Consider the following 14,263-nt stretch of genomic DNA (forward strand, 5'->3'; position numbering starts at 1 on the left):
TTAATTAAATCCTTTTTATTCCCAGGTTTGGTTTCTTTCCAGAGTACATTGGTGGAAGTTTGCTTTAACCATAGCAATAGATTTTTTCTCATGAATTGAAAAGAAGTGTATTACTGTTTTTTGTTCTTATTTAGATTGTTTTACAATGTCCTTACATGAATGTAATATGGATGAATATAATACAGCATTCACATTCTCCATCTGCTTCCACATAACACTGACATTCCCAGTTGTCTTTGAGTACCATTTTGTCAAACTGTATATAAACATTACATGTTTTTCAGATGATGAAAACCAGACAGTCTGGGGAAAGCGAAATGTACAACATCACAACTTCCTTGTGCTTTTTGGTTCACTCCATTCTAGTCAAAAACTTAAAATCCTGTTAACAACAAAGTCAGTGGTGTGATGTTACATTTGTTTAAATATGTATATACAAGTCTTAACTCAGCTGTGGTATGACTATAGTCTGCTTTAACTAAATTGCATTCACCAAGACAGTACGTACAATGACAACAGAAATGTTTTCATATTCATCAGACAGGCGTATATCAAACAGTAGAAGACCAGAACAACTGATTTAGGATGCATATTAGCACACATGCAGGTTACAGTCTCTAATGAAGGGAAGAGTGCATTCACATTCATGAATAGTTGGCATCTAGTGAACCAATATGAAGTGGTCAGAGGACATACAGTATATGTCTTGTGAGCCAGACTTCTGACTTCATGTTGTTTGATCTGATTATTTAAAAAAATCCAACTATTCCTATCCTGACTAAATGAACAAATATTAAAATAATGGATTTTACTGGAAGCACTGTTGTGTTTATTAACATTAACTAGTTTCTTATTTCAGTGTGTGAAAAAAAAAAATCAATGTTACACAAGAGCTAATTGCCCCATCTAATAGCGAAGTGTGTCAGTTGGCTGCCAATAACACCTGCAACAGATCCATTCTCACTCATTCCAGCATTTCGAAGGACACATTTAAAAATACTGTGCTCATCGGGCAGTACACCTAATTGCACTTAAATCCATATGTGCCAAGGCAAGGCTTTAAACATGCTACACAGCACTGACATTCATCTGTGTACCACCACTGCATTACAACCACTCTCACAGACATGTAACAAAACTACTGTTTCAATAACCATCAACAGTCAAACATTAGCACCCTCAATTATCTTAAAGAAGCGAGCTACTGGGTGGCAGGACAATATTTGTCCTACACAGAAAAATCTGTTCAGTACAGATAATGCTTATGGTACAATATAGCAGCATGTGTTTTCAGTTTCTTAAGTTTAAGGTTTATGCACCGGAACCTTAAGTACCACAGCAGTGTAATCTAGATGTCATAACAGTACAGGAGAAAGGTGACTGTTACACAAATGTTGTATTGAGTGAGTTATAACAAGAGTTAGTGTTTAAATAAGTATGATAACTGATTTGTACTGAACATGTCATATCACAAAATCATGTAATTTAATATTTAGAAGCTAAGGTCTTCAGTGTTTTCCATTTACACTTTCCATTAAAAAGCTAAGTGCTTCATGAAGGAGGTTGTCTTTCCTGCAGTATACAATATAAACCAGTAGAGGGCTCTAAAGTACTACAATGAACCAGTGCTTGCTGTGTAGAAAGGAGGCTTAAACAGTTTGGTGACTTTTTTAAAGACTTTTTTTTTTTTTTTTTTTTTTTTTTTAAATGTGTGCGCTCTTAAGGTGTACTCGGATCAACACATTTTGTAATTAAAATAAAAGTGTTATGAGTGGGGGGAAAAATAGGTACATAATGTCCAAGTCAGCAGAGTGAACCCAATGTTGTTGTTTTTTGTTATGCACTCCACCCTTTCCCACTTCTTCATGGAGGGATGGATGGTGCCGTAGCCTCAGGAAGGCTGTTAGAATGGAGAGGTGGGTGAATGGACAGTGTCAGCAGAAACTGGGGAATAGTCCTCAGACTCAGAGGTGAGCCCAACGGGGGAGAGGCCAGGGTTGGCACTGTGGGAGGCACCAGCACCGATACTGTGTGGGAGGTGGGGAGCGAGCTTCACATCCTGGTGGCGTCTTCGTCTGAAAACTTGCTTCTCCTTATCAAGTGCCGTGGTCTGAGAGAGGGTGACACAGCAGCTACTGTTAGGTTCTCCACAAGACTTCAGAGATGAGGAGTGGCATCCACTCAACCACCAGTGAAACACTTGGTAAATGTTAAATGAGCCAATTTTAGCATGCAGTTGTATCTGAAAAGCTGCATTTGCCTCACTGCTGTTCTTCTTAGAGAGTATAACTTCCTGTGACAGAGAAAGTTTAACTTCATCTTGTGACACAGGCAGCATACTAGTGCAGCACTCAACAAAACCAGGAAAGGCAACAACAAGAGGCAATAAGGTCTGCCAACATCAGGTGCGTGACATCTTTATGTCTGTGACAGCACTTCTTACAAAGAAATAGAAATGCATTCAACTCGTGAAACAAAATCCAGTTGCTCAATACGTCACATGAACCCTCAAATGCAGTTTGCATTGTGGATGCATAACTTTTCAATGCAGAATAAGTAAATAGAAAGGAAAACTGCACGACCAGGCGAGAGGAAACAGCCACAGCACTAGTGAGATGACATAACGTGATAAAGTGATGGATCTGGTGAGGTAAATAAGGGCGATGCATGAAAAAGGGCTCTGTTGAGGGGCAAAGGGTCAAACCCTTTGGGAGATGGGAAATGAAGACTGCCAGCACTTTGCCATGGAAGCACTGCATATTAGCGCTATGCTGTGTCATACCTTATCCAGTACAATCCTGGATGGTGGTAGTGGTCCAAAGACCCTGACCTCTGGATGGTAAAGTCCTGGTCCAGCTGAGCAGAGAGAGACGAGCGCAACTCAGAGGATCACCTTAAACTCACAGAATCACTGGCCTGAACAGCATTAAGACGCACAACTCTAAACTTCTGCTATAACTGCTCTGATAAGAAGGAAAAAAACTGGCAGAAAAATGTCATGTCATTGTCAACTGACACTCTGAACTGTCAGAGAAATATTTCCATTTGGCAACTGACAACTGAGTTCTTGACTGCAAAGTAAATAAAAAAGCTAGATACCAGAAATGTGGAGGAATGCAACTGATGCCCCCACCCCGGACCCCATCAATGGCAAGATAGGCAGTTTCTGACTTCCAGAATAAGTTATTCATCTTTCTGCCAATTGTAGAAAGAAAGAAATCATTGTCTACCAAAACCTAGTCACTGTAGAGCTCCTAACAACAGTGCTGACAGTCCATCTAAAAGAGGAGGATGAGATGCCAAAGCACACAGGAAGACGTGACAGCAACAAGCAGATGGATGAACGGATGTGTACTGTACACAGAAGTCGCTAATTTATAAATTACACACAAAAAAAGATGGATAACGGATTAATGTGCTGCTTTTCAAAAGCAGACAATGCTAGCTTCAACTTAAAGCAAATTAATTTTTATGACATCTAAAGGATTGCACACTTAAGAAGCAGGTGCATATGAGGAACAGAATGTCATTCAAAATTCAAAACTGCAGGTGTTTTCAATTTTGAATGACATTCAAAGCATCATCACTAAAGCACATTTATAAATAAGAGCCAAAATGCAATCTACTGATGCAGTTGCATGGAGTGTCAGTGTGTGGAGATCAGTGCTTACTGTAATGACTGACACTCCAGCTGTGGTGCTGTTGAGCTTGGGCCCGGTGTTGAAGTGCTTCTTGATCTTCCCAGCCACAAGCAGCTGGTGCTCGTTCTCTGACACACCATCATCCTGGAAAATATAAAGAACAAAGCTTCAGAAACTCTACCTGCTGCATCACAATGTATATTCTTTCTTAGCAGTACTTGTATGTACATAGGTGATTCTGGTGAAAGGACTGACTTCAAAAATGCTGAGCTTACATTAACCCAGGGGTGATCGAGCACCTGCACAGCTGTGTATCTCTGATCCACCTCTACCTGCAGCATCCCAGTGATCAGAGCCTAAAGAAAGACATGTTATGTCATGCCATGAGTATCCAGTATAGTAATGTAGTCTGAGACACCACAGCAGCAGATCACTGACAGATTCTGGTGTTTCACATGGAGGATAACAATAGCAGATGAGGAGAGTACTTCCAGATACAAACCTTAGCAGTGTCAGACACATTGTCCCAGTATGGTGAAGGGAAATCAAGTAGGCCCCTCAAAATCTGTTCAAAGAGAGCCTCCTGATCTTCACCACTGCTGTAGAAATTAAAACAGGTATTTTATAAAGCTCAAAAAGTTCCACATGATGTCTATAATGTGATGGCTTACCATAGACATTCTGATTGATGCAATTTAAACAAAGTAAACACATTGATGTGGTTAAAACATCATACTTATCAAAGTGAACCTCCTGATACAGGCGCACATACCCACGGAAAGGAGGAAAGCCACACAGCAGTATGTACATGATGACACCAGCTGCCCAAATGTCAACCTTGAGGCCATACCTGTCATTGAAGAGGAAGATACCAGTAATTTTTTTTTTTTTTTTTACTTTTCTTTCACAGCAAATGCCCTAATGATCATGTCTCAGATGGCTCAGATGATGTAACTCCTCAGACTCACCCCATCTCAGCGACGATCTCTGGTGCTACATAGGTGGGCGTGCCACACACAGTATAGAGGGGCCCGTTGACGACGGTAGCCAAGCCAAAGTCACCTAGCTTCAGAGATTTACTACCATCGTGGTGTTCATACACCTGTGTAACACACACAACAAGGGAAAGTGAGAACCACCAAGCAAAAAGGTCACCAATTAATATTCATTGCTGTGGTAAAGGATGTGATAGTAAAATTAGGTAACACTGAGTGCAAGGACTGAACAGAGTTGAAAAATAAAGACCTGGGAAAGAACCTTGCTACATTTGCATTAGTAAAAACAGTGTTTTGGAAAAATACAGGAAAAGAACAGCATTCAAATTCATTTGTGATAAAAGTAAAAATCAGCAACTGCAAATACAGATGGTCTATATAGAATAAATTATATTTTGATTTTTGCTTAAATAATCACATGAATATTATGTAACAAATGGCAGGACTAAAACAACTGCAGTTGTGACTGAGTTCACTTGTATTTGAGGTAGGTGTCTTGTTTTAATCTCAGTCTCTTTTTTTGCTGTTGTAAATTAATGTACAGTATTCATTCAGTTCAGAAATCTTAAGTCTTCTGCTTCTAAAACTACATTTTAGAGTTAATAGATCAAAAGTATTTTAGATCTAGGTCAGACTTTACAGAAGGGATGTTCGAAATGTGAGTGCCAAATGATCACAGTGAGATAATGATACAGTAAATACCTTGTGGAGTTGTATATAGTAATTTAATTTCATTGTTCATTCAATATGTTGCATGCCTTATTGTTGTTAGTTGTAAGTGCAAGCATCTACGTATGAACTTTGAAGAAAAGTGACAAGGGGAACAGACAAGGGGATTAATAGACCTATGACGATTGAAGATGAGAAGATTTTAGATTTAATTGTTGTACAGTCATACTTACCAACAGGTTTTCTGGTTTTATGTCTCTGTGGACAATATTGATACTGTGCAGGTACTTGATGGCACTTGCCAGATTGAACAGCATAGAGCTGGCGTCTCGCTCTGTGTACTTGTTAGAGGAGGTGATTGCATCAAAGAGATCGCCCCCCTGTAGAAAGAGTATTTAAGATGTGAAAGAGTACCAAGTACCAGTTGCTGGTTTTCTACTATGCAAAAGAGCTGATGCAGCTGAATGGCTTTGGGGATTTGACATACTATTATAAAATTAAGTCACAAAACAGAATTTGAATATAACAAAACATACTGATGAAAAAATGTTGACTTTTACAGCATTTGAGTTTGAAATTTCTTTGTAAGAATGAACAAATGTGTAGTACCTTAACCAACTCCATTACAAGATAGAGCTCACTATGGGTGTCCATTTCCTCAATTAAAAGTACGATGTTGGGATGTTTCACACGCCGAAGGATTGACACTTCACTCTGGATCATGTGCTCCTGGGTAATAAAAGGAAATACAATCAAAAGGAAAATCTATAAGCACTGTATAATGAAAAAAACAAAAAAAACAAAAAAAAAATCAAGAGCCAAGATTTTAGTCCCAGAGGGGATCATAGCACCATCTGCTGCCCAATTAAGAAAATAAAGAAATTGGAATGAGCAACAGAACTCCATCAACATTATATATTATAACATTATTGAAAATGACCAAACTTGGTGGTGTTTGAATGTAGAGGTAGATTCACCTTTCCCCTGCATTTATCTTTGCTGATGATCTTCAGAGCGTACTCTCTTCCAGTGCATCGCTCCACACACTCCCGTACCACAGCAAAGTTTCCATCCCCTAAAGTCCTCCCCACTTTGTACCTTTCCGTTATGGAAGCAGGGACTGAGGGGTACTCATCCATTGGCTCAGCTGTGGAGCAAAACAAAAGATCTATAAAAAGGTAAAAGGTATAAATAGTAGCCTACATATTACTTGCAAACAGGTTTTTTTCCACTACGTTTATGTCTATGCAATGTCTTGCCTTCAGGCCCATCTCCTTCATCCATTGAGCTGCAAACCTTGGTAGAAGCTAAAGAGAGTGAAGAGCCACTGTGTTGAGAACCCTGAAAAGAAGAGACAGCTATGGAGTGAGAAAGAAAGACACATTTTACTAACCTTTCCACCAGCATAAAGACTGGCATGTGGTTCGAAAAGGGATTGAGAGAAAATAATATCCTCCACCACAGCCACAATACCAACCCTAGCCAGCCTTATGACTAATTAATCATAGTTTCATTGACAATTGGATTCCGTTCCAAAGTTGACTGTTCTATGCAGTCTCAAAACCTGTTTGTCCTCCCCAGATCTATGATAATCACAGCGAAAATGTGCTGCTGCAGTATGGATGATGTTTCATTCAAAAAATAGCTCTAAAGCTTCATAATACATGTACAAACACAGCCTGTGTTGAAGTAGGGGACATAAAGTTTGGCTGATTTTTTCCCCCTGAACTCAAAAACATGTTGTATGTGAGCTGATATTTAGATCTGTACACCTGTGTACACAGACCTGCAATCACCCATGCCATCTTTTTTTAGATGTATCTCTCAGTAACATAAACAACACTAGCAGTGTTTCCAGTCACATTACTGCACAACAAAAATAAACAGTAAGGTCAATAATGTATAGCTAGTGGAGGCTCACACATACAGTATTTCCTAGGCAGTATTCTGAAGGTGAGAAATTTATCAAATTTACTCCCATCAATAAACTACAACAATTTAGTTTAATTCCATGTCAGTAGAATACTTTTAAATATTATTCATTGATGATGTCGGTACGACATCTGACATAAAATAAATCTTTTTTATTTATAGGAACATCAATTTGTATTACCTGTCGTCTTCGGAGGCTAGCTGGACTGGTTGGAGAGGGGCTTGGAGACTTTCCAGATCGAGGTGTGGACAGCTGACTGCCTGCTGTGCCATTAGCTGTTGGTACAGCATAAATGGAAACAAAACAAACAAACAATTAATCAGCATAATGATAAAAAGGACAAATTAAAATGTACGTATTATACATAGTGTATACCTATACATATAATCCTATAAGAACACAGTGTGAAGCTTTAGACCAATAATACATTTGCATTTGTGTCAAGACACACTTACCTGAACCAGTGGATGACGGAGACTTGCTCCTGCGGGACATCCCGCCACCTCTTGGGGAAGAGCGACCCTGCAAAGAGGGGAGCCGGCCATATGATGCTGACTTTGCCACCCTGCATTCTATAGAGAAAGAAAGAAAAAACATAATGTGCACTGTTGCAGCAAGATTTTTCCTAAATAATACTAGGGTACTTTGTGCTTTTTTCACTCAGCTTTGAGTCTGTGACGATTTGAGGTACTGTGTTAGTTTCAGAATAATTTTACATTTGTTAAAAAAAAAAAAAAAAAAAAAAACAAGAGCTCCAAATACCAGGGACACACAAAGCTGTGTAAGTACTGTACAATATAATTAATAGAGATTATTTTCTCTTGGGTGCAACAACCTAAAACCACAGAGCCACAAACTGTGATAACATCCTGTCTATTCTGACCTACATATTCATCAAACATGCACGCACGCGCACACACACACACACACACACACACACACACACACACACACACACACACACACACACACACACACACACACACGCACACACACAACTATAAAACTAGGTTAGGTGATTGAATGAAGGTAATGATAATGTCCTTCATTCACTTGTTTGATAAAGTCTGGCCTATACATTTTAAACACAAAGATTTGTAATGAGAAAAAGGTGATGGTGTACAAGGTGGAAGCACCACCTCATACTGTATATTAGTACTGCTTCTAACAGAATTGGCAGAAACAATAACAGTAGAAAGAGAGCAGTAGAAAGAATATATGTATGAGTGTTAGTCCTATGTTCTCCCCACTAAGTGATCCAAGCATTGTATAAATTAAAAAACACTTACCACTTTCATCCAAGTTGAAGTCATCCTGATAACGGAACTTCTCAGGGCCACAGGCAAAGAAAATATCATCTTCCCCAAAAAAGTCCTGAAGGCAGGCAATCTGGTAAAGATGGAGGTGTGTCAGTTACAGTACAAAAACAAGTTTGATATATAATGTGTATTCTCTCTCTAATGTACACAATATAAATTCCAAAGACAGTACTGTTGTCTTGAAATATCAGACACATACCAAAATAAATAAAATAATCTAGAAAGCCACCTAAGTGTAGGTATTATTTTTCAAGCAGTTCACAGTCCCCGCCCTACTGATAGAATCTGTTGCTGCAATCCCTAGCCAGTTTTGGACTGCTTTCAAACTTTAATGGAGTATCTCGGAAGAGACTCAAATAACATTTCGGTATGTGAAGGCAGTGACCAACACCCACAGAAATACCTCAGAAAGTCATACAGTTTTCAGACAGCAAATTACCATGGCAACAATGACATCCATATAAAATATATCGAATCAAATGTGTCTGCTCACTCTTGCAACAATTTTTTTATTTTATAAAAATAATGACATGGAATGTCATATGTCATATTTGTACATTCAAAGGATACAGTACAGTTTATTCAATAATACACAGCACATATAGTATACACAGTACTAGATATTCTACGTCAAAGATGTCATTATGACTTTTGAAGTAACTTTATCAACAAATTCATTTTTGAACCTTGCTCTACCATGATTAGTCGTATTTGGGAAATTCTTCCCAAATATTGATTATATAAATGTCAGTACAGATGTACACATCTACTTCATTGATCAAAATCAACAGTCAGGTCATCTCAGTGTACAAGAGAGAAAACCATGAAAGAAATACCACTGGATTAATGATATAGGATTGCAGTTGACACTCTGTAGTTGCATATTCAAAAAGTACAAAGGGAAAATTAATGCTACAGTGTGTACAGCATATGAATAATGGAATTAACATTTATTTTTACTGGTGTATCAGCCTGGCTGCATATGAAAGTGTCTCTAGGGCAAATACAAAAAGGAAAAAAAGCTTTTAAACCGGTTAGATTTTATTCAGTACAGTCTGTGACAATGGTGTCTGCCGGCCATTAAATTGTTTCCATCCTTCGTGAGAGATTAAATTAATTGCCCTCTATTGTCTTGGACTATTCAATATAAAATAATGGATACACACGTTTTTAAACACCAGTCATCCATTCAGGGAGCCAATCATGTCAAGATGCAATCAGCATATTGTTCTTCAAATGGAAGCATTTTCACAATTTACTGGATCTTTTAGTCCAAATCTGATTTGTAATGGCATAGATAATTTAAGGTATTACAAATTGAATCCACAAAATAAGCCTAAAATCTGAAATTGTAATAAATTGTTATATGGTAAGAGGTGAAATGTTACCTTTAGCCAGAGGATGGCTTTGATGTTTAAGAACTTTTGTTAAAACAACATGGTCACCACATATCATTTGATCTAAATAATAACAGAGATAAATATAAGTGATAATCATTTTCACTTTTCTACAAAGAGAAACTAGATGACTGAGTTGCTGCATCTGCTGCTCTCACTAATACAGAAACCCATCACAGTGGATGCACTTATTAATATATGAAGATGCTGATGGAGTCCTGACCTTCTCCTCAAAAGGGTTATTGATGTGCTTAACTACAGCAGTGTGCCAGAGAGCTCCTGTTTTCATTTCCTCTACAGAGGGGTGGAATCAGCAAAAACTGTCAACAAAAATGTGATCCCATATTGATATTAAGTGGAAATTTAGCAATTCAGTCTTGAATTCAAGTTAGATGTGACTGACGATAAATTACAGATCATTTATAAATGCTAAATAATTTGAAGGAATAATTGTTGCTATTGAGTAAAACAAACAGTGCACGTAGTACTCAAAAAGTGCAGATTGTCACCTAACACCTAATTATTGTGTTTTTACTATGTAGTTAAGGATAAGGTTAAGGTTTAGAAAACTGAAATCTGAAAAATCAAGACAGCCAATTGCAAAGATCTAATATGTACATACATTATTCATTGTCTCATCATTAAGAACCATGGAGAGTTCAGCAGGAGTCTACTGAGATGACTTACATGCCGAGACATAGAGCAAAGAAGGCCAGACAAGAAAGCCACCACAGTCTGTCAACCCAACTGCCTCCTAATCATATATTAAATGTTATGTTATCATCCTCCTTAGTTATGATTTGCCAATATTCTGGTTTCCATTGTACAAATCTGATTATTTTGGAAGAAATATACCATTAAAGATAGTCAATAATTAAGAGAATACAGTATATGCAGCTTTGATATTCTTTATCCAAAATAATGAAATGATGGATTATCCACAAAACAAAGGGATTGGTTTATCAGTAGCCTGCAGCAAAAGTAGATCCAAACAACCAAAGGTCATTCAGCCATGAAATCTTCAAATAAATTTTGCGCACAGAGGGGGACTTAATATGGTCCTTTTCGCTGCAGACGCCCCACTCTGACAGCCCCTGCCCCCCACCCCTCCTCCAAAAGAACGTGAGATCCCAAAGGGAGGAGAGCCGCACAGCTGTTGCCAAGGAGACCAGACAGAATCACAGATGAGTTTGAGACGATGAGAGAGACATGGCTACTTTAAGAACCACTGTCAGATCATATCTGGAGTACTGAACAGTACAAACTGCAGACAATACAACAATGTCACCATCAGTCTAGGTAAGACAGAATAGCATAGAACACCTTGTCACTATGACGTTTGCAGGGTCAAATCTGGCTTCAGACCTTTGGTGGATGTCACCCCCTATAACTCCCAATCTCTCTTAAAACTGTCTAATAAAAACAAAAAAATGGCCAAAAGTTTAAAGTTAAAATAAGCAAGCAAATAAGTAAATCTGACAAGAAAGAAGTCACAATCCACAATAGGATCATGGAATCAGATTTAGATGGTAGATGATTGCTACTAAGGGTTAAAAGTCATTAACATAGATCTAAGTCAATGGGTGAACACCCTCTTAACAACAACAGTGTCCAACTAAAGTAACAAAAATATAGATTGCTTCATGTAAGATCTTGAGCTAAAACTCATTGATTTCATTTGAGCCACTCTATTTTTTATATGTATCCTTTAAATAACAGTTACATATTGTTCGCCTTAAATACTAGGAAATAGGAAACCTAAAAAAACTTGTCATGGAACAGTATAACTAGGGCAACTATGAATGTGTTGCTTTATATTGATTACTTATGCCTGCTGGCTCAGTGACACAGCAGCTTCATCAGACCTACCATCCCCCTAACACACACACACACACACACACACACGGTCCTGGAGCATCCTGTTCAAATATTGATCGTCAGGGTTTTATCTGTAATTTCCTGAAGCATGAGTGTTGCTCGTGAAGAAAGAAAGCACAATGGGAGGTATGCATGCTACAGAAGCTAATCACTGTGAGCCATGGTAAAGACCACAGATTACACAAAAGACACAAACTGGCAATAAAACAACTCTCTACCAGTGGACAGGTGGAGCTGTCCAGGGTGCTGAATCTCCCCTTTGAAGTCAATGACTGAACATAGCAACCAGTCACTCACCATGTCAGAGAGAAACATGACTCATCTTCACATGTAATTTTTAAATGGTTCTAGTTCATTTTGCATGAGCTGCCATTATATACAGTTTGAGAGCATGCTTTACTTTTTCCCTTTTTTTTTAAAACACTGTAGTAATTAGTTTTCAGGAATCAAGGCTCAATTATTCAATTATTTGCTTTAATCTACTTGTTTTCCGTAATCTACTGTATGTCTGCATACCTACATGGTGTAGAATGACCAGTAGAAAGAGGAGAGGATATAAAACAGCGTATTCACAGATATACATAATCCAAGATTTTAATTAGGTCTGTTACAGAATTCTGTGACATAACTACAGTTACTGCAAAGACAGATGTATAATAGTATTAGTATAATAGAGTAATAGCTGCCTGAATAAGTGCAAGTCAGAACTATCAGGACATCCATAAGGACACACCCACAACCCAAGCACACATTAAAACACATGAGCCATTACACTAGCCCACACATTTCCAGCATTCCTTATCACAATGTCCTAGTCTTGAGTTTCTATATTTAGCCCTTAGTAGCTTTAACAATGTCTGGGGAAAAAAAGAACATTTCAAATCATTTTTCCAAAAGGCTTGATTACCATCAAAATGTATCACCATGATATGGGGCATGTCATGTCACGTAAGAAGAATTTGGAATTCTGCATAACATGATATATTGTGTGTCAACATATGTAAGTCACGTCAAATCACCAACAGATGATTCATTAACTGAAATTAAAATATATTTAATATGTTAAATTAATGCAGAGCCTATCTTTTATGTAAACATACTGCCGCTCACAGTACACATTTGACATGCTGTAAAGTTTCTGTAGTATTCTAATTTAAGTACAATAGCAACTTCCACTTTAGCTCAAGCATAATTAGTAGCCTCTCAGAACAAAAAGAGGATAACAGAGAACATTTTTTTTATATACCAAATGCAGTGGGACACTGAGCAAGTCACTGTTCTGTGTTTAACAGCCAAGTCACAGCAGTGGGTGAGAGGAAAGCCAGACCGCCTCCCTATCTCCTTCATCCTTCTTTCCCCCTTTAGTCACAGTGAGGTTTAAAAATGTCATGGTTTGAGAAAGATTTATTCTTTTTTTAAAAAGTAATCGCTAATTACTAACAATAGTAGTTATTTTAACATTAAATAGCTTTTAGTAAGAAAAGCACTACACACAATTCACTATGTTACATTCGCACCAAAATGGTAGTTAGTCTGTCTATTAAAAAATATTTTGAATATTATCTTTGTCAGGTCTCCTACAACAAAAACGAAATGGCTACTTTCATGTTAATGTAACTGAACTGCAGGATAACATCAGTTGTTTGTGATTTTAAAACACTTTGTGAAATACAATTGATTTTCTAAAAAGGCAAATAGCCACTATGCATCATGCAGAAATTACAGCTGTGGTATGAGCAAAGACCAATAGAGATTCATTGTGGGCACACACAGGCCAAACCAAGAAATGGCAGAGTCAAGGTCAACATGAAGAAATGAATTGGAAAACACAAGTTAGGTTTTGCTCTCTGGCACATAGGGCATCATGAATCTCATAACCACTTCCACTCTGTATTTAACTTCTAAAGCATGAATGAGCTGTTTATCACATCTACTGATACATAATTTTACCATGGAGAATTAAGCCTCTGCTTTCGGGCACTGATGTCAAGCCATGCTCTGTCCTCGGGTGGCTGTGCTGTCTTCTATTTCAACAAAAAGTGTTGACTCTAACACACAGAGAAGTTAGCGGTGTGCATAATACAATTACAGTGCAGAGCCATATCCATTAGCCTGGGGATTGGAATGCCATGGGCTAAGTCTCCTCAGACATACTTAGTCATGCAGATATTTTCTGTTCCATCCCACACAACAGCAGGATCACACCAGGTCATGGCAAGTTTTCTTGCCTCAAAGGGCCTCGTCTGCAGGGTGCCTCTTCCTCTTATCGCTTTCTCTCTACCTTATGTTTGTACCACTTACAGTGTGGATAATGTTTTATTAATAATTAGTAGCTGAGGTTTATAAAGTGCAGCCCAAGATCATTAACTTTGTTGTGTCCATTTTAAACTTCACTCTCATGGCGGAACACCATTACAGAGTGACTCAGCAG

General features: G+C 38.0%; 1 protein-coding gene across 3 annotated transcripts in view; it reads right to left on the reverse strand.

Moving 5' to 3' along the window:
* Positions 1-14,263, reverse strand: part of LOC122878558 (serine/threonine-protein kinase DCLK1-like) — a 20,210-nt gene continuing 5,947 nt past the window's right edge. Inside the window, exons 5-18 of one of the 3 annotated variants that reach the window (XM_044201442.1) lie at positions 8,528-8,627; positions 7,694-7,810; positions 7,419-7,513; positions 6,565-6,646; positions 6,283-6,452; positions 5,915-6,034; positions 5,539-5,685; positions 4,610-4,743; positions 4,414-4,491; positions 4,144-4,240; positions 3,917-3,997; positions 3,672-3,785; positions 2,783-2,856; positions 1,917-2,110 (exon numbers count right to left, since the gene is read on the reverse strand). In XM_044201442.1, the coding sequence (XP_044057377.1) occupies positions 2,053-2,110; positions 2,783-2,856; positions 3,672-3,785; positions 3,917-3,997; positions 4,144-4,240; positions 4,414-4,491; positions 4,610-4,743; positions 5,539-5,685; positions 5,915-6,034; positions 6,283-6,452; positions 6,565-6,646; positions 7,419-7,513; positions 7,694-7,810; positions 8,528-8,627 (1,467 nt within the window). In that variant the 3' untranslated portion in view covers positions 1,917-2,052. Of the gene's footprint in view, positions 2,111-2,782; positions 2,857-3,671; positions 3,786-3,916; positions 3,998-4,143; positions 4,241-4,413; positions 4,492-4,609; positions 4,744-5,538; positions 5,686-5,914; positions 6,035-6,282; positions 6,453-6,564; positions 6,647-7,418; positions 7,514-7,693; positions 7,811-8,527; positions 8,628-14,263 lie in introns of all 3 variants that reach the window. The other 2 variants (XM_044201441.1, XM_044201440.1) reach the window with 2 other exon arrangements.

This window comes from Siniperca chuatsi, linkage group LG7 (genome assembly GCF_020085105.1).
Source record: "Siniperca chuatsi isolate FFG_IHB_CAS linkage group LG7, ASM2008510v1, whole genome shotgun sequence".
NCBI lineage: Eukaryota > Metazoa > Chordata > Actinopteri > Centrarchiformes > Sinipercidae > Siniperca > Siniperca chuatsi.